General features: G+C 43.2%; 1 protein-coding gene across 3 annotated transcripts in view; it reads right to left on the minus strand.

Annotated features, from left to right (window-relative positions):
* Positions 1–22,731, minus strand: part of ASAH1 (N-acylsphingosine amidohydrolase 1) — a 977,824-nt gene that overhangs the window by 435,186 nt on the left and 519,907 nt on the right. For all 3 annotated transcript variants that reach the window (XM_044062468.1, XM_044062470.1, XM_044062469.1), the window contains one exon: positions 15,308–15,353. In XM_044062468.1, coding sequence (XP_043918403.1) covers positions 15,308–15,353 — 46 coding nt within the window. The remainder of the gene's footprint in view (positions 1–15,307; positions 15,354–22,731) is intronic.

Raw genomic sequence — 22,731 nt, forward strand, 5'->3', positions numbered from 1 at the left:
AAGGAGGGAGGGTAATCCTGACTGCAGATGCTATCCAGTTCGGACATCTACATTTATGGTAGGTACAAAACTGTACTATGTCCTTCATGGATGCATCTGCAGTCATAACAACTGGGTAGAATACCATAGCCAACTAGGGTAGGAGGATAAAAGTAGATTATGGTGTGTTTAGGATCCCTTGCAGTACAGCAGTGGCAAACCCTGCTCGGGATCTGGAATATAGAGGCAAATTATAATGCTTGGCAAATGTATGCACGGAGGTCCAAGTAGCCACCTCAATAATGTCTTTGGTTGCCACTCCTCGTAAGAAGGCTGTGGTAGTGGCTGTTGCCCTTGTAGAGTGAGGTCTTATGTTCTGTGGAATTGATTTTCCATGGAAGGAGTAACAGAATCGTATGCAATTTCCTATCCATTTGGAGATTGTCTGTTTGGAAATAGCTTTTCCTTCCCTTCCTGTTGCATAGGCTACAAAAAGTTGGTCAGTCTTTCTGCTATTTTTGTTCTGTCCAAGTAGTAGCGTAGCTGTCTATGTACATCCAAGGTATGCAGTATTCTTTCCCCTCTGTTTTGTGGGTTGGGAAAGAAGGTAGGTAGGTGGATTGCCTGGTTTAAAGACACTCTGGATACCACCTTAGGCATAAATGTAGGATTAGTCCTCATGGACACTATCTTGGTGGAAGATTAGGAAGGGTTGCACTGCCATTAAGGCCTGTAGTTCTGAAACCCTCCTTGCTGAAGTAATTGCCAGTAGGAAAGCAGTTTTCCATGACAGGTGTTGTAGGTCTGCTGTTGCTGCTGGTTCAAAGGGTGAGAGTATCAACTTTTCTAGCACAAAGTTTAAGTCCCAAGCTGGTAATGGTGGTTTCCTTGGAGGTTTTACATTCTTGATTCCCCTGAGGAACTGCCTGAGCAACGGGTGCGAAAAAACAGGTGGATCAAAGCTGTATTCTGCTGAAATAGCTGATGCATGTATCTTGATGGAGGAGTAGGACAGGCCTGAATGAAGAAGTTCGGCCAGATACTCCAGAATGTTAGGCATATCTATGTTTGACACATCTTTTCCTCTTTCCGTACTCCAGATGACAAACCTTTTCCATTTTCCAGCATAGTTCCTTCTTGTTGAAGGTCTGCGTGCTTCAAGAATAATGTCTTTAACTCTTTGGGAAAGTTCTGGATTAGCTGCTGCTATGTGATGTTCCATGCAGTCAGTTGTAACGTTTTTAGGTTTGGATGTATGATGTTGTAGTTGTTCTGAGTTAACATCAAAGGCATCAGGGGTATTGGCCACATATTGTTCCGAGACAAGCTCCTCAGCAGTGGGTACCAGTGTTGTCTTGGCCAGTTTGGAGCTATCAGGATTATCCTTGGACGTTCTTCCTTGATTTTTAGTAGTACTTTGTGTATCAAGGGAAGAGGTGGGAATGCATATGCTGTTAGGCCTTTCCAGCTGAAGGAGAGCGAATCCACTTTCCATGCTAGTGGGTGGAATGTCCTTGTGCAGATTTTTTGAGCTGGTGATTGAGAGGTGATGCGAATAGATCTATCTGAGGCATTCCCCATTTCTTTGAGATGGTCTTGAAGATGTCCGGGTGCAGCTTCCATTCGTGGGCATCCGATGTGGTTCTGCTTAATATGTCTGCTAGAGTATTTTCTTTTCCCGGTACAAATATTGCCTGTAACTGGATGTTGTAGCTGAGTGCCAGGGTCCACAGCTCCAAAGTCATTCTGCATAGGGGGTATGAATGAGTGCCTCCCTGTTTGTTGATGTACCACATGACTGTGGTGTTGTCTGTCCTTATCATCAACTGGCCCTCTTGGAGAAATGGTTTGAACTTTTGGATTGCCAGTTTTACTGCCAGCATTTCTTTTAGGTTGATGTGCAGGTGAAGTTGATCCTGTGTCCACAATCCTTGCACGCATTTGTCCAGCATGTGGGCCCCCCATCCTAGGTCTGAAGCGTCTGTTGTGATGGTCTGGCTTGCTTGACACATCTGCGAAAGGGTAGGCCTGGGTTTGACTGGCATGCCTGAGCCCACCATAGAAACTCCTGTTTTAAGCATGGAATTAGTGGGATTTCTGTTTCTAGGCTGTGTCTGTGTTGGGACCATAAATTCCTTAGGTACCACTGTAGTTTTCTCATATGTAGTCTGGCAAATGGGACCAAGATTATGCATGATGCCATGAAGCCCAAGGCCTGCAGTACTTTTCTTGCTGTTAACTTGTTCAGTTTTGTTAGTGCCAAGAAGTAAAGAGGGAGTTCTTTTTGTTTTTCTGTAGTCAGGAATGCCATTTGTTTTACTGTGTCCAATTCCGCGCCCAAGAATGTCCTTGTTTGGGATGGTATCAGCCTTGACTTTTGTAAATTGACTGTGTATCCCAGTGCTTGTAGCAAGTAAATGACCCTTTGTAAATCCGTTGTCAGCTTGCTTTTGTTGTCCCCTTGTAGCAGGCAGTCGTCCAGGTATGGGTAAATTTGAATTCCCTGTAGTCTGCAATGGGCGATTACTGATGCCAGGCATTTTGTGAATACTCTGGGCGCAGTAGATAAGCCAAAGGGCAATGTTGAGAATTGATAGTGCTCTGATCCTGCAAGAAATCTGAGGTATCTTCTGCAGATTGGTCGAATGGGGACGTGCAGGTATGCCTCCTTGAGATCTAGAGTTACCAGCCAAGACTCCTTGCCCAGCATGGGAAGAAGTTGCTGTAGGGTCAGCATTTTGAATTTTGGGACAATGATGTATGTATTTAAGGTGGACAGGTCGAGAATTGGTCTCCAACTTTTTTCCTTTCTTGGAACTAGGAATAGTCTGGAGTAGAACCCCTTTCCTTGCTCTGCTGTTGGCACTCTTTCCACAGCTCTCATGTTTGCTAACTCCATTATCTGTTGTAGTGCCTCTGTATTTTGATTTGGAGGTAGATTTGGCATTCCTCTTTTGACTGGTAAAGTGTGGAAGTGAAACCGGTAACCTTGATCTATGGTTTGTAAAATCCACTTGTCTTTTGTTATGTAGTGCCAGTTCTTTGAAAATAAGGTTAACTTTCCGCCTAGAGGAGCTGCTATTTGTTCCCTGGTAGGCGGATTTAGGGTTAAGTCACTGTGGTTGTGCTGATGTAGTGGCAGTGGTTGTGTCTGTACCTCTGTTGTTACCTTGCCACTGTCGTCCTCTGTAGGCACCTCCTCTGGATTGGTTTCTGCCTCTGGAACGTCTATTCCTGCCCCTTTGAAATTTTGTGGAGTCAGGAAAGGACCAATTTTGGCAGGCCAGTTCCTGCTAAACCTTGGGGTTGAACCTGCAAGAAATCTTTAACCGTTTGAACAGATTTTGCCTTTTCTTCCATTTTCTTCATAACCTGCTGGGCAGGTGTACCAAACAAACTTGTCTTATCCATAGGAGCATCTAGCAACTTAGCTTTAACATGATCCGGTAAAGCTTGCTCCTTTAGCCATGCATGCCTTCTTATCACTGTGCCAGTCATGGCTGATCTAAATGAAGCCTCCAGTGCATCATAGCCACATTTTAAGGAATGGTTGCTAACCTGTTGTATGTTATTTACCATTTCTAATACATATTTCTTATCAAGAGATTCATCAGTGGTTAGTTTTTTAGTTAACTGATCAAGCATAAACTCTTGGTATTGTATCATATGAAACTGACAGTTTAAAGCTCTAGCTGAGAGAGTAGCTGAAGTGTGGACCTTTTTACCCCATCTGTCTAATGACCTTGCTTCCCTTTCAGAAGGAATAGGGTTTTTAGCTATGGTCGCGGCCACTGCCTTGGGACCCTGGGATATAGTTTCGGGGTCTGCAAGTGGGGCCTTGTAAAGGTGGTGATGAGTATCTGGCACCCTGTAAAATCTGTCTGGTTTGGCAGGGGCTGGGGGTAAAGAATCTGGAGCGGAGCAGACATCATTGAAAGCATCATCCACCACAGAGAGAACAGGAGGTATAGCCAAGGGCCTGTGCTGTGGGAGGTGCAGAAAGGTCCTAAGTCTTTTTCTGGAGTCTGAAAAATCCTGTTGCTGCCATTGGAACTGCTCTCGCATGGCATGTAAGGTTTCCCAAAGGAGAATTCTTCTGGTGGGGAAGCAGCTGGAATGGATTCTTCAGCATCAGAATCTTCAAAATTGGAGAAAGGAGCCTCTGGCTGGTCAGTTATGTCTGATTCATCAGCAGAATCATCAGAGGACACTGGCTCAGGGGCTCTGCCCTAGGTCTCTTCTCTGGGGCTGAGAGGCCCTGTCTGGGTGAGATTGAGATCCTCTAATTAATGAAATTAAATCTTCTGCCAAAGTAAGCATTTGAGAACTAGAAGAGGGCCTGGTTGTGGGGGGTTTAACAGGCACTGTTTTAGTAGTCTTGGCTGCTTTAGCCCTGGCGAAGGCCTTAATGGACATGGCTGCTGGAGGCCTAGCAGCACCACGTGCTGGGGTAGAGACATCCAAGGGAATGGTGTCTGATAAGTCAGTGGCAACCACCGTAGTGGATAAAATTTCTGAGGCCGATTCAAGAGTGGTAGCAGGGGCCTCAGTTGTAGAGATAGGTTCAGCTGTACTTTGATCAGTTTTCTCGGTTTCAGCCAAAACAGAGACACTCGCGGTTTGCTTAACCATGGTTTCGGCCGAAACCGCGGACCGCGAGTGTCGGTCTTTATCTTTGCGTTTTTTGGCAGATTGGGAAGTCGGAGGATCCGACGGCATAATGTACGCAAAAACAGAACCGAAAAACTGTTCTGCAAACTCCGACCGACGCCTAAGCGTTCGTCGGTTGAAAGAAGCACAGGCCGAACAGGCTGCTACGTCGTGGGCTGGGCCTAAACAAGGCAGACAATAAGAGTGGAAATCTTTATGAGGTATTTGTTTCCCACAGGTTAAACAATTATTAACTTTTTCTGACATCGGCTGAGGCAAGAAAGAGTCCCCAACGGGGTACTTAGCTTTAGAAGTCTTCGAAGTAGTATTCGGTAGAAGTAATCTCTGGATCCGACCGACCGGCACTTGCGAACAGCTTCTGCTTCGGGCGCCACGCGGCAAGAAAGACTGAGGAAAATGGCGTCGGCTGATGCTTATATACCCGAAGACCAACAGAGATGACGTCGGGTGAAGTGCGACATCAGCCGAAGCCGGACCCGGACTTTGGAATCCGGCCGACTGAAGGGCTGCCTGACGACAGGACAACCCAGTTGTTATGACTGCAGATGCATCCATGAAGGACATCTGTAGAAATATAGTCTGTAATCCATTTCGCTAAAATAATCTTACAGACAAGCCAGTCTCGATCTGTTTGGTGAAAAGGCAATGAACAACTGTTCTGACTTTCTATGAGGTCTGGCCCTATGAAGGTAGGAACATAACTGTCTGTGGACGTCCAAAGACTGTACCATTTATTTGTCCTTACTGGAGTAGCTGGGAAAAGAGACAGGTAAATGAATAGTCTGATTCAAGTTTGCTTCTGAAGCGACCTTTGGAATGAAAGGAGGATTCATCCTGACAGAAACTCGATTCTTGTAAAAGGTTATGTATGGTGGTTGAGAAGACAGAGCCTGCAATTCTGAAACTCTTCTGGCTGACGTAAGAGCCACAAGAAAAAAGTCTTCCATAACAAGTATTTAAGCTTGCAAGAACTAGCAAGTTCAAAAGGTTTCTGGGTCGAGACGTTGCAGAACTAAAGTAAGATCCCTCTTAGGTGAAAAAACCCTTTTAAAAATGCCTGACAGAGTTGGAAGAAGAAAGGGTAGAGGGAAAACCAAATCCCTTCTCAACATGGAAATTGGCGACAGCTGCAAGTTGTACTTTTATAGTAGAAAAACTAGCTCCCTCATGGAAAAGAGAACACAAAAACATAACGGTACCTGAAAATGAGGCTGAAAAGGAATCTATATTCCTATGTGAAGCCCAGATGGAAAACCTTTTCTATTTGCTACAATATATCTTCTTGGTGGAGGGCTTTTGAGAAGCAAGGATGAAGCCACAGACAGGTGAAGGAAGCCTGGACTTTAACAAAATTACTGGAAATGGAGAAACCAAGCGGTTAGTTTGAGGGACTGAAGGTTGGGGGACTGTTCTGTTGGATGTGACATGAGATCCTGTCTGGGATCCAGTATCCATGGAGGATATTTGCTGTGAGACTGCAGGAAGGTGAACCATACCTGACGAGGGCAATGAGGATAAGATTGTTCTTCAACCTGCTGGACTTCTGTAGGACTTTGTGTATGAGGGGAATTGGAGGATACACATACATGAGAGCTGGGGGGCCAATCATGGACTACAGCATCCCTGGCAGGCACCCCCGCTGGGGTGATCAGAGTGAAGTACCTGCTGCATTTGTTGTTTTTGGGGGAGACAAACAGATCGCAGCAAGGTTGCCCCTGCAGCTGAAAATCTCATTCACTACTGACTGATTTAGGGACCACTCGGGAAGACTCAAAATGGACATGCTCAACTTGTCTGCCAGAACACTGGATTCTCCCAGGATGTGTGCTGCAATGAGAAAGCAGTCTGAAGCAATTGCTCATTCTCAGACTCACATGGCTTCACTGCAGAGTAGGTAAGATTGGGTTCCCCCTTGCTTGTTGATGTACCATACCACTGGCATGATTTCCATCAAGACTGCAACCATCCCCAGAGGAAAGTAGTCCTGAAAGACTTGTAATGTGAGGAGGACTGCCCTCACCTCCAGGATGCTTATGTGCAATTTGGTTTCTAAAGGGGACCACGTGCCTTGGACCATTCTTCCCTGATTACCCCTCCCATCACAACTGGAAAGCAACCATGGTCACTGCGGCTGAAGCAGGGGGAAGGACAAAGGGCCTGCTTAGATGAAGATAGTCTGTCAACATCCACCATTGCAGGTGGTGTCTGCAAATTGGTGTAAGTTTGATCGGGGTAGATAAAGGATGATACCCATCACACCACTGAACTGCCAGAGTCCACTGGGGAACTTTTATGATGAACCTGGCTAGAGGCACCAGAAGAATGGTGGCTGACATGGAGCCCAAGGCTATAAGAATTAGGCAAGCTGAAGGAGCTGGCGTGTCTAGTAAACACAGTACCTGCAGCCTGAGAGACGATATCCTTTGTAAGGGAAGAGCTGCCACCTAAGTCACCATTTTCAAATGGATGTTGATGAATTCAATCTCCTGAACTGGGGTCATCTTGGATTTTGCCATGTTTACTATGATCCCCAGATGGCGAAACAAGTGCAGCATCACCTGAGTCGCCCTGAGTAGTTGATGACTTGTAGGTACCATTAGGAGTCAATCGTCCAGGTAGGGGAACACCTGGAATCCTTGCAGACAGAGATGCGCTGAGACCACTGCCATGCACTTGGTGACCACCTGGGGGGCAGTAGTGACACCAAAAGGGCAGTGCTCTTAACTGTTAATGATGGTCTCTCAACCAGAAGCATAGATATTGCCTGGAGCACCTGCCTATTTTGATTGGATAATATGCATCCTGGAGATCCACCGAGCAAACCCAGTCATCCTTGTGCAAGAGAGGCAGAATGGACTGTACCGTAACCATGCAGAACTTTGTCTTCTTGACAAACTGATTCAGACCGCTTAGATACAAGATGGTCCGAAGGTCCATGTTCTTCTTTAGCATCAAAAAGAAGCGTGAGTAAATTCTGCATCCTCGTTCAGTTGGGACCCGCTGGATAACGCATTTTGCACTTCTGTTAAGGCATTCTCCCTCTGACTGGGTGGCGCGTCAGGGAGACTCTCACTAAAAGAATGACAGGCCTAAAGCAGATGCCCTACACTGACCGCCTTAAAAAACTCCAGCTATACTCTGTCTCATATCGTCTACTCAGGGGCGATCTCTGCATAACATACAAGGCCATGTCAAACCCAGAGCTGTTGGACATGCTACATTTAAAGAAATCCCAATCCCTCAGAGCCACACGCTTCAGGGATCTAAACCTTGTCATCACAATAAACAAAACATGCTGCAGGGATAGGTTCCTGACCCAGACACTCCCCAGACTCTGGAATAGATTGCCCATATATGTCAAGCAGAGTGCCTCTTTGGCCCTCTTCAAAAGGAACTTTGACGATTGGATGGGAGAAAGGAAATTCACCTCGGGGATCACATCATTCGCCCTGCTAGACAGGGGTCCAGGGAAGTAAATAGTGTGGGAAGAAATAGCCAGGGAATTGTTATGGCTAGGCTTGTATAGGCCCTAGGGCTGATAGCCTAGTACCAACCTATGAGGAAGAGGAAGGGAAAAGGGAATATAGCAGCCTCTGGATATGTTTAACACCTAGGTGTCGTTTGTAATGTCTGTCCAGGCTGCTGGGTGCAAGGATAGTCTATGCCCTACCGCCTTCAGAGTAGGACAGTTGGGCAGCACTTCAGTTGCATTGAAAGGGCTTGTTGGAGAAGGGTTCCCTGAAGCCCTGGTTCTGTGGATTTCCTCTGCCTCTGGGGCAGCATCAACCATTAAATCCTCTCCCTCTGCCCCTGGAAGAGAATAAGTCTTGTGAATCACTGAAACCCCGTTGGGATTTGTGGAACTACATCTTCCAGCTCCCACTGGTTCCTGGTAAAGGTCCTTTGGGAGAAGAAAATCTGATCCCCACAGAAGACAGAGTCTTGCTTCTTGGTCATTGTAGGTTAGAGTTTCCTTAACCGATGACCCAAACAAACAGGAACTATCAAAGGGGGGCATTAATGAATGACACTTTGAAGGGGCCCGCAAACCTGCATAGTCTCATCCTGGCATGTTGCCTGAGGGCTATGCCTGAACCAGCCACTCAAGAGATTCCCTCTGCCGCGTGGGAGATTAGCCTCATCTATGAGTTAGCAATAGAAGCCATGGTATTCAGCTGTGTGGAGACCTTTTTGAAGGTTACCTCTGACAGCGACTGCACCAGAGATGTGGACAGTTCCTTCACCAGGTCTCTCTGGAGGAGAGTAAAATATGCCAGGTAGTTTAATGCTCTCAGCGAAAAGGTGGCCAAGGCATACATTCACGTCCCATGTCTGTCCAAAGCCAGAGACTCTGTTTGGGGGAGGGACAGTAGAGATTTGTTCAGCAAGCTCTTTCTTGGTGGCTGCCGACACCACAATGGCATCAGCTGGGAAACCTTTACTCCAGTAGGAGTGATCCTATGGAGGGGGGGGGGGGAATGAGATATTTATCCCTGTGCTTTGGGATTGGTTCTATGGTATCAGGCTCCTTTTAAGCCTGGCAGGCAGTGAGGACTACTAGCTTGTCCGCTGGTGGGGTCACCCAGGACGTAGATGGTCCTATCCCACTGACTTCTCCAAAGAAATGGGTTGGGATGACCATCAACCCTTCTGTTTCAAGATTTCTAAGATATCTCCAAAGAAGATATCATTGGGTGGAGATTGGAGGGAACCTTCTCCTTCATCAAAGTTAATGTCCTCTGTTAAATACTCCAAGGGGAAGCTGATGTGCTTTCTCTTGCACTGACGCTTCCAGGGGACCTCCTCTGTGGGGTACTCTGCGGGGAGGACTCGGAAGACAGGGGAACCCCTTGCTGAGGAGTTGGTTGGATGCTTTCTGTGAGGGGCTGACATGGACTGGACAAATAACAGCAAAGCTTCAATTCACAAAGGATTGAGAAGGGCCTGGTGGAGGAGAGACCATCTCTCGAGGAATCGAGAGAGCCCTCTCTGCTTCCTGTAATGCCAAGGATGCCAAAGGGACCTATGTCCCCCCACCCCGGAGGCTGAAGTCCCCCAAGGAAGAAAGAGATGAGGCCACCCCAGGTCCTACAGCACCAGAAGACATAGGACCCGAGCTATTGAAGACCAAGGCACCTACAGGAAGGGACAGCTCCAAGAAGGACAAAGTTGGAGCCAACAACTCCTCCTAGGATCCGGTGTTGATCCCTCGAATCTGGGACCTGCTCAACTCCTATAAAATTGGAGCTGAGCCAGTCTGGAACTCTGTTGGATCTGGGGAAGGGAACATCCCACAAGCCAACATCAGTCCACTCTGGATCACCAAGCCCTACGACTCTGAAGCTGAGAGGATTGGAGGAGGAGGATGAGGTATTTGGGTTGGAGCTCTCACGGATTCAACATGGGTCAGAGAGAGCAAAATCCCCAGCTGGATCTGGGCTTTGACTCCTCATCATCTGATCCATTTCGGAATGCGAAAGCCGAGAGGACATGGAGAACAAAGATGAATATGCTGACCGGACCAGTGATATGCTCGGCCAGACAGTATGAGCAGGGGAGTGTGATTTGCTCTGGCATGGAGTACGACACCGAAACTTATGCTCAGAGTGGGAGTGCTTCAGAGTCCACTCTGGAGACGAGGCACTATAGAGCCTAATAACCTCCGATGGCTCAGAGAGGCTACTCGGACCCGAGGTCAATGGATCCTGCATGGTAGAAGGTTGGATAGGCGCTAACCCCCTCAGATCCGAAGGGTCTTTTGGATCTGGTGAGAAGGACAGAGCTGAAGGATCCAAAGAAGACTGATCTAAAAGCTTCCTCCTCTTTTTGGAGGTAAAAACAGACATCCCCAGGGAAGGGGTGGGGCGCTGCTTCTGAGTAGGAGTATGGACTCTAGATGAAGGAAGAAGCCCTCTCAAGATGAGCTTGTTCCTCCTATTGGCCAGGGCCCGGGGGCTGAATGCCGAGCAAATATCGCAAGGCATATCCAGGTGCCCCGGGCCCAAGCAATAAACACACCTCTTGTGGGCATTAGATTGGGGAATCTTATGCCCACAGGAGGCACATCTTTTAAACCCAGTGGGTTTCGCTGGCTTGTCTGGCATGTTAAACAGACACGTGCATGCGTGCGCACACACAAAAAGGCTAACACACAGAGGCCAACCGCACATTAACAATATCTACTAAAAACTGAAATATAGCAGGAAAGCTTTTTTTACAGCTTTAGAGAAAGGAATAAAAAGAGAAGAGACAAAGAAATGGTGGGGAGTACCTAACGCCAGTGAAAAACTACTCGTAGAGTAATGGGAGGGGAGGTAGAACTATACTAAACTGTAAAACAGAAAATATAGAGGAAAGCAGCAATCAATTTTAGAAGAAAGAAGAGCCAAAATTCATAAAAAAACTACCCGAGAAGCACAGGCTCAAAATCGCATCTGGACTATAATAGCTGCAAACGACATGCATCATGGGAGAGGGGAGGTGTTTGAGGCTTGGACCATATGCCTGTAAAATGGCCGGCTTGGATCCAAGACTGGATCCGAAGACCCATTCGTGATGCATAATGAAATGGACAACATCAGATTTAATTGTTCTCTCATTTACTTCTGTATCTACTGATAACTATTATGTTTTTTCTTTACATTTATCCTAGTATGCTCTGTCATTATTATGTCATCTGTAACAAATGTAATTCTGTACTGAAATCAAGTACTTATTAAAAAAGCAGTATGAATGCAACTGAATACAAGGCATGTCACACAACACTCCACTTCCCGTAGAGTAGGCCCCTAACAAGAGTTTTTCTCATACTATCTTCCTATTTACATATCTATTCTCAAATGTCTGTTGACCTCCCTGAAGTTCTAATACAAATCCAGAGAATCTAATGTCTCACATATTCAGCTGGGTGCTAATTTTTAGGCAATATCCTGTATACATACAGTTAAATAATCTATACTCGAGCTTAATCTGCAACTCCCCCTTTTCATCTTTCCCTCCTTCCCACTCTCCCCATTTTCCATTTTTTCTCTCGTTTCTTATGTAAATATGTACATATATTTTTCGTTTTGAAGCATATTCTTGACTGCAACAAATATGTAAACCTCTATGTAAATGCACAATTTCCTATACTTGTGTATTTTTTATGGCAAGTCATCCACAATGTCAAATTTTCTGTTACTAATGATGGAACATGGGCAGTGTCTAAAACTGGTCATTTGTGATCAATTCTCTACCTCAGCAAACAAAGATAAATCATCTATCTGCCACACTGGCTTGGGATGTCCCTGAAAATGGTCTGTGACCAGCCCACCAACCCAGTTAACACAGAAAGGAAATACACAAATTAGAAGTAGCTTTATTTGCAGATGACGTCATTTTGTACTTGATAAATCCTGAAAGTGACACAAGTGTTGTGAAACATTTTGAGACAGTTTAATAGGTCATCTGGACATAAAATAAATGAACACAAAGCAAAGTTTATATCAATAAATTATATGCCCATGCATGAATTACTTCATTTCATGTTCACATAAGTATGGGTATTACTGAAGTATTTATGTGTATGCATTATAAAGAATTCTGTTACTCCAGCTAAGGATATGTGGCGACAGACTAAACATAAGAGAATATAAAAACGAAAAAAGAAGTTCTTGATTATGGATAGTTAGATACAAGCAGTAAAAATGTTTTTAGCCCCTTATTCACGTCAGGTAAATTTTAATCAACCAGAGGAAATTACAGATGACAATAAAGAGTTGAAGGAATTTACTTGGAAGGGGAAGAAGGCAAGGATCAAGTAGGAGAAACTGATCCTCCTCTAAGAACAGGGTGACTTAAGGTTACATGATTTGAAGGAATACTTTGAAGCTACACAGTTAAGACTCGTACACATAACTCAAAGCAAAAGGTTATGAATAAAAGCAAAAAAAGGTAGTGATGAAACAAGGTGGGGGAGTGAAATCTAAGAGATTAAGGTAGGCTAGGATTTTGGATGTAAGTTCTTACTTTAAAAAGTCACAACCATAAAGAATGTTCAGTCACAAAATATATTCTAAGAACCAAGTCAACAAGGGACTGCAGAAAAGAGATTTCACCAATAGGGGTTGCAAGTAGGGTTTAGAAAATAAGCAAGAAGGGTCAGACATTTACTGGAGAAATCTGGCAAAAGAACCAATGTATTGGTAGCAAATAACTTAGAGACGGAAAGGTAATAGAGTCAGATGAAGACAAGAAAATATTTAGACTACAGGCTAGAGTCTGCTTTCCCTGCTAATGACTGATATCTGAGCACAGGCAAAGAGAATGGGATAGGGGATTAAGTGAAAGACTGTTCTGCCAGGGTTTTTAGTTAAATATAGAGTAGAAGCTGCTGTTAAAAAAGGGATAATTAGTAGGACATATAAAATATTGCATGATAACTATAAGAATCAATCAGAGGAGGTTAGAAAAGACTGGGAAGAGAGACTGGAAAAGCAAATGGCAACAGAATAAAAGGAGTAGATGTGTATGGCTCCCAAGTAAGCAACAAAGTCCAGCAGGTGTAGGATCGTTGCTTGGAAGTGGTTGCAAAGGTAATTTTATACCCCAAGCAGACTTCATAATTATTTTCCTCAGGCAGACAGCAAATATTGGAGATGTGATGGGGAAGAAAGAGGTAACTGGGAATGTGTTTTGGAAGTGTCATGAGCTGACAAATTTTAAAAAATCCATACAGAGTAGTCTGTCAGAAACACTGGGTGAGCAAATGCCTGTACCTAAACGTATGACATTTTTTAGATGAGACACAAGATTTAAATTCCCTAAACATAGTAAGGCCTTATGTTAGCTGTCAAAAAATATCAATTACTAGAAAATGGAAATCAAACTCTAAACAAACTGTATCTGAAGTACTGAATATTATAAAAGAAATGAGAGAAATGGAAGAAAGATCTTTAGAAAAGGGAATGTGTAAATTACATATAAATAAATGGAAATTCAAGAGGAGTGAGGCTTAATGAAAGAAAAGAATTCAGCAATATATGTAATGCTGGACTGAAAATTACAAAAAAAAAGAAAAGTGGAAAAATGTTAATTTGGCTTGTTTTCTGCTGCTTGCCTATTGTCTTAAATGATACTTTAATAAAAGGTATTAAAAAAAAAGAAAACAGAAATGCATTTGGCTATTCCTCTTAAAGATGCCAGGTTCAACTTGACTTCAAACTATTCACTTTTCTAAGACTTGCATTTTCTTTTACAGTCACTAGCAGCATATACCAGTGTCTTTTGGCCTAGTCCTAGAATATTCAAAAAATGTATTGGCAGCAAAGGCTATGCAAGGAGATTGTGTGACTTTTTCTGTGTCTTGAAAACTGGCTTTTAATTGCACAGCCATCCGATTCACTATCTTAAAGTGGATTTCACTTTAGTAATAAAGGTTGTAGTGGCTACTTATAGACTCTGTCAGCTGTAGAACCTACCCAAAATGGGAATACATACAAGATATATTTTATTATGATGAACTGTCAAAAACTGGAAAAGTATGTGTACCACATTGCATAAAGTCATATTAAAACATGATACAACAGACTAAGGTATACAGAAAATGTACTGTTGTATGACATGTAAAATGTAAAGAAAATGGTTTTATATATCAATATCTGTTAACTGTTACTAGAAGTTGGCTTGATGTTACACTGAAATGTTTAATTTGTTGGGTTTTAAGGCAATAAAGATTTTTTTTAAAGTTCTTGCTTCCCCTTCCAAGCACTAAATAGTGTTCACCTCCCCATGTCTTGGCACATAAATTCAGTTAAAACATTCCAATTAATATTGTATTGTACACGATATGCCATACATGAAGGATGTAAAAAAATTGGGGGAAAAATTTACATGAGACTTCACAAATTACATTATTCAATTATTTAGAATGCATCACTAGATGATGTGAAGAAAAGTAACATCATGGGCTTTCATAACTTTCAATGTTGCTCACTTCCTTCCTAAATAAGGTGCATGGATCCACTGTAGTAACACAACAGCAACAAGAGCGCTTACTTTCCAGGGGCTATCATTTGCCCTCAATAATCACAATAACTGGTACGTAGTAATTAGAATATGCTAAGAACATTTTTTTTCAGAGCTACTAAGAAGCAAGGCCTGAAATGACAATCATACTGCAAAGCTAAGCAGAAGGTTTAAAATTACTGAGGGGACCGATTGACTTGTTCGCTCTTCAAGAGAAAAAAATTGTCTCTAGCTCAAGACTGGAGTCTTCCATACTAGAGCAATCTGGCCACTGAAGACTCGTATCAAACTTAAAGAAGACAGTTCCAATTCAAACATCTCATTCCTGCCACAATAATCTAACTCACAGGGGAAGAAGGGCTGAGCAGCAAAAGACTACTACTACATCTATAGCATGAAATTTTTCATTAGACTCTCTAGTGTACATGGGGATCACTGAGAGAACACTGTACACTGCACCCAGAAAATCTCATGAAGGTTCAACCTGCTAAAATATTGTCCTCAAAAGAACTTCTTTAATGTTACTTCTTTACTGCTGCAATTATGCAGTTTTAAATGCCATACAAAGTTGCAGATGAAATTAATAAAAACATGCTCAATTAAAAAAATGTTACATAACACACAAACAGCTAAAAGCTGGTAGCAAACTTACCCAAGAAATAACCCAAAATCTAGGTTTCTGGCATGGAATAATTTGCCTAATTACAACAAAAAGAAAAATTAAATGTTAGAAGTCTAGTTTTCTAAATGCACTACTTCACAGTTTTAACAGATGCTATATTTAATGTTCCATTATCACCTTTACTCAAGAGAGCTTAACCCAACCCTAAGCACATGTTCCATTTGAAGAATGTTTTGCCAAACTACAAGAATCCCAACAAATAAAGGTCACGTGGCTCTACTAAAATGCCCATTTCAGTCACTCTTAATGTCCAGATTCCCAGCGAGGAAAAAAGTCTACCATATATCAAGGATCTGCAAATATGTCATATACACAAAGACCTGAAGCATGACTGAGAACACAGGAAGCACCCTTTCTTATTTTATTATTCTTTGCTGACAGGGAAAGAGCACTGATCCAAATGGACCATTTTCAGGTTCAGCCCTGGAGACTACAAGATATAGAATAGCAAACATGAAGCTTGAACAATATTAAACATTGAATAATAAAAAAAAAAAAAACATTGGTAAACATACTAAGGAGTGGCAAATATAAATGAGATCCCAACAGAATGAGAAGCAACAAAGTTTAAGATGTAGTACAATGTGTAGACCTTTGAAAAACAAAGAATCATGAAACACTCAAAGCATTTTACATTTACAACATGTACAGAATGTATACTAACAATATACACACAAAAAAGAAAAACAATTAAATGGGGGAAGAGAAGGTAGTGAAAAGAAACGTTCACTGAAGAGGGAACACAGCAGTGGGGTGAGTGAAAAATGAGCAGGGAGTTTGAGATGAGTGGGAGACAGTATTGGGAAGCTGCAAAAGGTGCATAGTGGTGAAGAGTTGCCTGTGCTTGAAGAGGGGATGAGATGTCAGTGGGTAAGGATGTTGTCATGTAATGCCTTAGGATCTAAAGCATTTAGATGATTATTCTTTGAATAAATATAAGATCTCAATGTATTGACAGGAGAGGTGAACAGTAGTTCTGAGACTGATGGGAAAGACTGCAAAGTCTGAGGAGCTATTATTGCAAAGCTGTGATTGGTGGAATGGAGTTTGTTTCATGGAAGGGTGAGACTGTTGGAGGACTGTGATATTCGGTTACACGCTGTGGTAATTTTGTTGACTTGGCTTACAAAGAAATTGAATGTTTCATTGTGCATTAGTTCATATTTTAGTGAGGCAAGGAGTACTGTACAACTTCATTTAATGAAAGCCATATGGCTTTGGTAAGGATTGTGCAGTTATGCTCTTTTGGGGACAAGGGCAATGGACCTGTAGATGTTTCTTGCAACTGGGGGGCAGATAAGTTTTTCTTGGATGCTAAAGTCATCAGTGGGAGTTTATATCTGAGTACTGAAGCTTGATAAACAACAACCATTAATGAAACAGTTAATACTTAAATAATTCTGTTACAATGAAATTCAAACAGCACTCTGAATAACAAAATAAGCCATTCCAGGCTTTTGATTGTGCTGCACCCTATCATATTAGAGTTTACTGCTGCCATGACTTCATATTAGTAAACAATAAAATCTAAATCTTCAGGATTGGTATTGCTGTTTTCCAACTGCAGGGTGAACCACCAACACAATTTCCCACCTGTGCTCAATTTACTTAAAATACTACATAATGAATGATAAATAAAACATGAGCTCCCTGAGAGCATTTCATCATCATACCGATAAGGCTGCCTATGAAAAAATGGAGACAAGTAGCAACAGCCACAACTGGAGTCCCTCAGGGATCAGTCCTTGGACCTCTCCTTTTTGGCATTTACTTCTCTGAAGTCATGGCCAATGTCAGTGGTCTCTGGCTGACTAAATTTACAGATGATTGCAAATTAGAAGCTGTCATGGAATCCCACAATGACACAAATGTTCTCCTGGAGGGGATGACACAGACAAAACAACTGTTGTCAGAGCCATGGACTAAAACTAAATGCCAAGAAATGCATAATGGTTTCTTTCAAGAAGTCATCCACCCCTGGTAACTATCATACTGACAACACACACCTCAGAGTTGACCCAGTAGTCAGGGACTTCTGGACACACAGATAGTAATCTGGCCTTGGACCATCACGCGTCTACAGTGGTGAAGAAATCATTCTTTGTTGCGTAACTTATAAACAAAGGTATGGCATCCAAGTTCAAGGAAGTCATTGTTCCACTGTAGTCGGCATTCATCAGCCCTATCATGGAGTACAATGCCCTCTTTGGTATGTACCTAACAAGACATATCCAACAATTGGAACGTCCACAGAGGTTCCTCACTAAAAAGAATACAGGGTTTAAGTAAACAATCCTATGCAGACCACCTCAAGGCTCTATCCTTGTATTCTGTCTTCTACAGGCTTTTGTAGGGAGCTCTATGCCTGACATACAGGACATTGTCAGACCTCACTCTGATGGACCTCCTTGCATACCCGCAAAAAACAGAACCAGAATTACCCATTCTAAACACTTAAACCTTGGCTGTGATATAAATAGGACCTGCTGGAGAGACAGGTATGTATACCAAAGATTACCCTGTCTCTGGAACCGGCTGCCCTGTCCATGTGAAGCAGAGCTCCCCAACCCAATTCAAGTGCAACCTGGACAACTGGATGGGGAAACGGAAATTCATCCCTGATTTGGCACCTATGTCTCTAATGGACACAGGCAACCTGTAAATGGTTCATCTCCCAGGTCCCTAGCTTGTAAATGTTTCATCTCCCAAGCCCCTGCTTACGCATATCAATGGTATCAGAACTTGTCAGAGATTTGGGATGCATGGTTAGGTTTAAAAAGGCTCTTGTGGTCATTAGCCTAGTAAACACCTATGAACCTATAAGAGACCACAGGTTTCCAAGCAAATATTTTCTGAATTATGTGACTTGTTATGGAATACAAATAATTTCTCGTGTTTACACTAGCTGTGAAAATGTCTTTCCACTGTACATTTCAGAAGCAGGTTCATAGCATAATTCAGTATCTGAAAGGATCAGTAAGCCAACTATATCTAAAACAACAGATAAGCATTGTATTTCAAACTTTAGGCACTTTCTTACAATTATTTGCACTCTTCATGACAAAGTACAGTTGTGTACACTTACCATAAATTTAGATGTTCGAGTGTATTCACTGTTGCAGTCATTACATTTGGGTAATCTGCTGGCAGGTTGCCCTCAGTCGGCCTGAATAACAAAGTCTTGGGTCCTACATCGGTTGCTGTCTCCTCTTCCATGACGTCAGGTCATCAGGGGTATAAAACATGCAGCCGACGCCATTTTAATCAGTTTTTCTTGCCCCAGGTGTCATGTGCCCCCCAAATGGGGAGTAAAAAACATATATATAAACTGTAAATATATATAAATGCATTTTGGAAACATAAACTTTACCTTCAACTAAAAGCAAATACACCACAAATGCTTCTGAGTATAATGAAGGAAAGAAAAGGTATAGAAAGGGGGCTGGCGGGTGGGTAACCTGGACTGCAACAGTGAATACACTCGGACATCTACATTTATGGTAAGTGTACACAACTGTACTATGTTCTTCGTGTTTCACTGTTGCAGTCATTACATTTGGGTAGAATCCCAAAGCCATGTATGGGAGGATGGAACTAAACAGCATTAGGAGCAGCTATAAGGCCCTGCAGGACTGCAGTGGCATAGCCTGCCCTGGATTTGGAGAAGAGAGGTAAATGATAATGCTTTGTGAATGTATGAACTGAGCTCTAAGTAGCAGCTCCTAGAATGTCTCTGGTAGGGACCCCTCTAAGAAAAGCTGCTGAAGTAGAGGCTGCCCTAGTGGAATGGGATCTGATCCCCTTGGGCACAGGTTTACCATGGTGCAAGTAGCAGAAACAAATACAATGGCTTATCCACTTAGAAATAGTCTGCTTTGATATAGCCTTCCTCTCTGATCCTGCAGCAAATGCTACCAGTAGTTGCTCAGACTTTCTTATAGATTTTGTTCTGTTTAAGTAGAATCTTAGTGGTCTGTGTACATCCAATGAATGCAGAATCCACTCCCCCTTGTTCTGCGGATTTGGGAAAAAAGTTGGCAGGTGAATGGTCTGGTTAAGAGCTACACTGGATACCACCTTAGGCATTAAAGAAGGACTGGTCCTGAGGGCCGCCCTGTCAGGGTAAAAAATAATGAAAGGCCCCACTGCCATGAGAGCTTGTAGTTCTGAAACCCTTCTAACTGAAGTGACTGACAAAAGAAAAGTTGTCTTCCAAGAAAGAAATTTTATATCCGCAGTAGCTGCTGGTTCAAAAGGAGGCAGGGTGAGTTTTTCCAGCACAAAATTGAGGTCCTATGCAGGAGTTGGCGCTCTCCTGGGAGGCCTTAAATTCTTGGCCCCTCTGAGATACTGTTTTAGCAGTGGATGAGAAAAGAGGGGAGGACTCTGTGTTGTAATGAACCGAGATGGTAGAGGCATGGAGTTTTACTGATGAAAAAGATAAGCCCTCGTCAAGCATCTCAGTTAAGTATTGTAAAATCTGAGGAATATTGGGCTTTGCTGTGTCTATTTCCTTGTGCTTGGTTCCAAGCACAGAATCGCTTCCATTTATCAGCATAAGATTTTCTAGTACTAGGCCTTCTGGCTTCCAAAATGACATCCATCACAGGTTTACTGAGGGATGTGGTTTGAATAATTAGTTGATTAGCCATGCTGCAAGATTCAAAGTTTGGAGCTGAGTGTGCAGAATTTGATAGTTCTGCTGAGACAATAGATGAGGTGTTTGAGGCAAGTACCACGGAGGAAGGAGTGACATATTCCTTAGAAGCAGTTACCAGTGTTGGCGAGGCCAGTCCGGAGCAATTAGAATCATTTTTGTTTTTTCCTGTCTGACTTTTAGTAAGACCTTGGAGAGTAGAGGCAGAGGGGGAAAGGCATAGACTGATAGGTTTTTCCAGCTGAAGGATAGAGCATCCACTTTCCATGCTTTTTTGTGATGAGTTCTTGTGCAGAATTTGTCCAACTGATAGATCTACGTGCTTCTCCCCAAAACTATGTCTGGACTTCCCCATTTCTGTGTTAACATGCTGAAGATTTGTGGATCCAGTTTCCATTTGTGTGGGTCCATAAGATTTCTGCTTAGGTCGTCTGCCAGAGTATTTTGCTTTCCTGGCAGGAATTGAGCTTGAAGATGTATTTGGTAAGTCAAGGCTGTGTTCCACAAGGCCATGGCTGGTCTGCAAAGGGGGTAGGAATGGGTACCCCTCTGCTTGTTTATGTACCGCATAACTGTGGTGTTGTCCATCTTTATTAGTAGCTGTCCTGGATGAAGTAAGTCCTTGAAGGCTGTCAGAGCATTCTGAACAGCTAGCATTTCTTTCTGGTTGATATGTAGATGCATTTGATTTGGGCTCCGTCTGCCCTGTATGCACCTCCCTGCCAGGTGGGCCCCCCAAGCATAGTCTGATGCGTCTGTGGTTAAGGTTTGGGTGGCATGGGGTAGAGTGAATGACAGTCCCTTGTTTTGGTGACATGTCTCTGCCCACCAAACAAACTCCTGTTGTAGGCAGGGAATGAGAGGAATCATAGTTTCCAGGCTGTGACAATGTCGACTCCATAAGCTTTTTAGGTACCATTGAAGTTTCCTCATATGCAGTCTCGCATATGGAGTTAGTAGAATGCAAGATGCCATGAACCCCAAAGCCTGCAGAATTTGTCTTGCAGGTAACTGGGTTTTGTTGCCCTTTGTTTGAAGTATGTTGTCAATTGCCATTTGTTTGTCTGGCGTGAGGTAAGCCATCTGGGCAGTTGTATTCAAGTTTGCACCCACAAATGTAATTATTTGAGAGGGTACCAGTTGTGATTTCTTTTCGTTTATGGTGTACCCTAGGCATGCTAGAAGCCTTTTTACAAACGCCAGAAGTTGAAGAATGTCCTTGTCCTCTGCCTGAATGAGACAATCGTAGCATAGGCAGTAGCTGTTGTAAAGTCGGCATTTTGAATTTTGGAATGTCCAGGAATGTGTTCAGAATCGATAAGTCCAGTATTGGACGCCATGATTTGTCTTTTCTGGGTACCAGGAAAAGTCTTGAATAAAATCCTTGTCGTTTTTCCTTGTCTGGTACCGGTTGACTAGCCCCCATATCCATGAGGGACATGACTTGTTTCTGGGCCTCTGCCCACAGGATTTGTGGCAGATCTGACCATCCGTTTGGAATTGGCAAGGTATGGAAATGAAATCTGTACCCCTGGGATACTATGTTTAATACCCACTTGTCCAGGGTTATTAACTGCCAATTTTGAGCATGAAGTGTTAGTTTTCCCCCCAAGGGGGCTACCAAATGATAAGTGCTTGGAAATGGTGGAGGAAAATCATTACTGTAGGGTTGTGCTTTGTTACCTCCAGATTTGGAGGTGGAGGCACCAAATTGCTTTGACCTGTAAGATCCCTGTGATTGATATCTGGAGCCTTTGGAGCGCCAGGGTTTGCTCTTAGTAGCTCTGTTGGACACAGGAAAGGACCAATTCTTAGTAGGCCAGTGCCTACTGAACCTGGGCGGCTACACTTGCAAGAAATATTTTACAGTTTGCATAGATTTAGCTTTGTCTTCCATTTTCTTCAAAACCTCTTCCGCCTTATTACCAAACAGAGTATCATGCTGTAAAGGGGCATCCAACAATTTAGCTTTAACATGATCAGGCAGATTTTGCTCCTTGAGCCAGGCATGCCTTCTTATCACAGATCCGGTTACGGTGGCCCTGCAAGAGGCCTCCAAGGAATCAAAACCACATTGCAAAGTATGCTTTCCAACCTGTTCTGCTGAATGCAATAAATCCTGTAACTCTTTATTTTCCATACAATCAGAAATCAACATAATTTTCTGTTTCAGTAAGCCCATAACATGCTGTTGAAATTTATGCATATGAAACTGGCAGTTTAAAGCCCTGATTGCCAAGGTTGCAGACATATAAACCTTCTTACACCATCTATCCAGCGCCCTGGAATCTCTATCAGAAGGGGTAGGATTTTTGGCTGCAGAAGCCTTAACACCCTTGGGACCCTGGGAAATAGTCTCAGGATCAGCAGCAGGATTTTTGAAAAGAAATATGTGGGAGCCAGGAACCCTGTAATATCTGTCTGGCGTACTAGGAGCCGGAGGGCAGGGAATCAGGAGCCATGCTCGATTCTGAGAACACATCAGCAATGTCTAATGCAGGAGGTATTGCCAAAGGCCTATGCTGAGAAAGAAGGAGGAAATCCCTAAGCCTCTTCTTTGATTCAGAGAAGTCCTGACTCTCCCAGTGAAAATGTTCCCTTAAAGTATGCAAAGTCTCTCCAAAAGAGTAATCCTCTGGAGGAGATGCAGATGGGATGGATTCCTCTGCATCAGAATCCTCATAACGTGGAATAGAAAATTCCTGATCAGAAGAAATGGAAACCTGATCTGAAGATT

Source organism: Protopterus annectens, chromosome 2.part1 (genome assembly GCF_019279795.1).
Source record: "Protopterus annectens isolate FY-2018-M chromosome 2.part1, PAN1.0, whole genome shotgun sequence".
Lineage (NCBI taxonomy): Eukaryota > Metazoa > Chordata > Ceratodontiformes > Protopteridae > Protopterus > Protopterus annectens.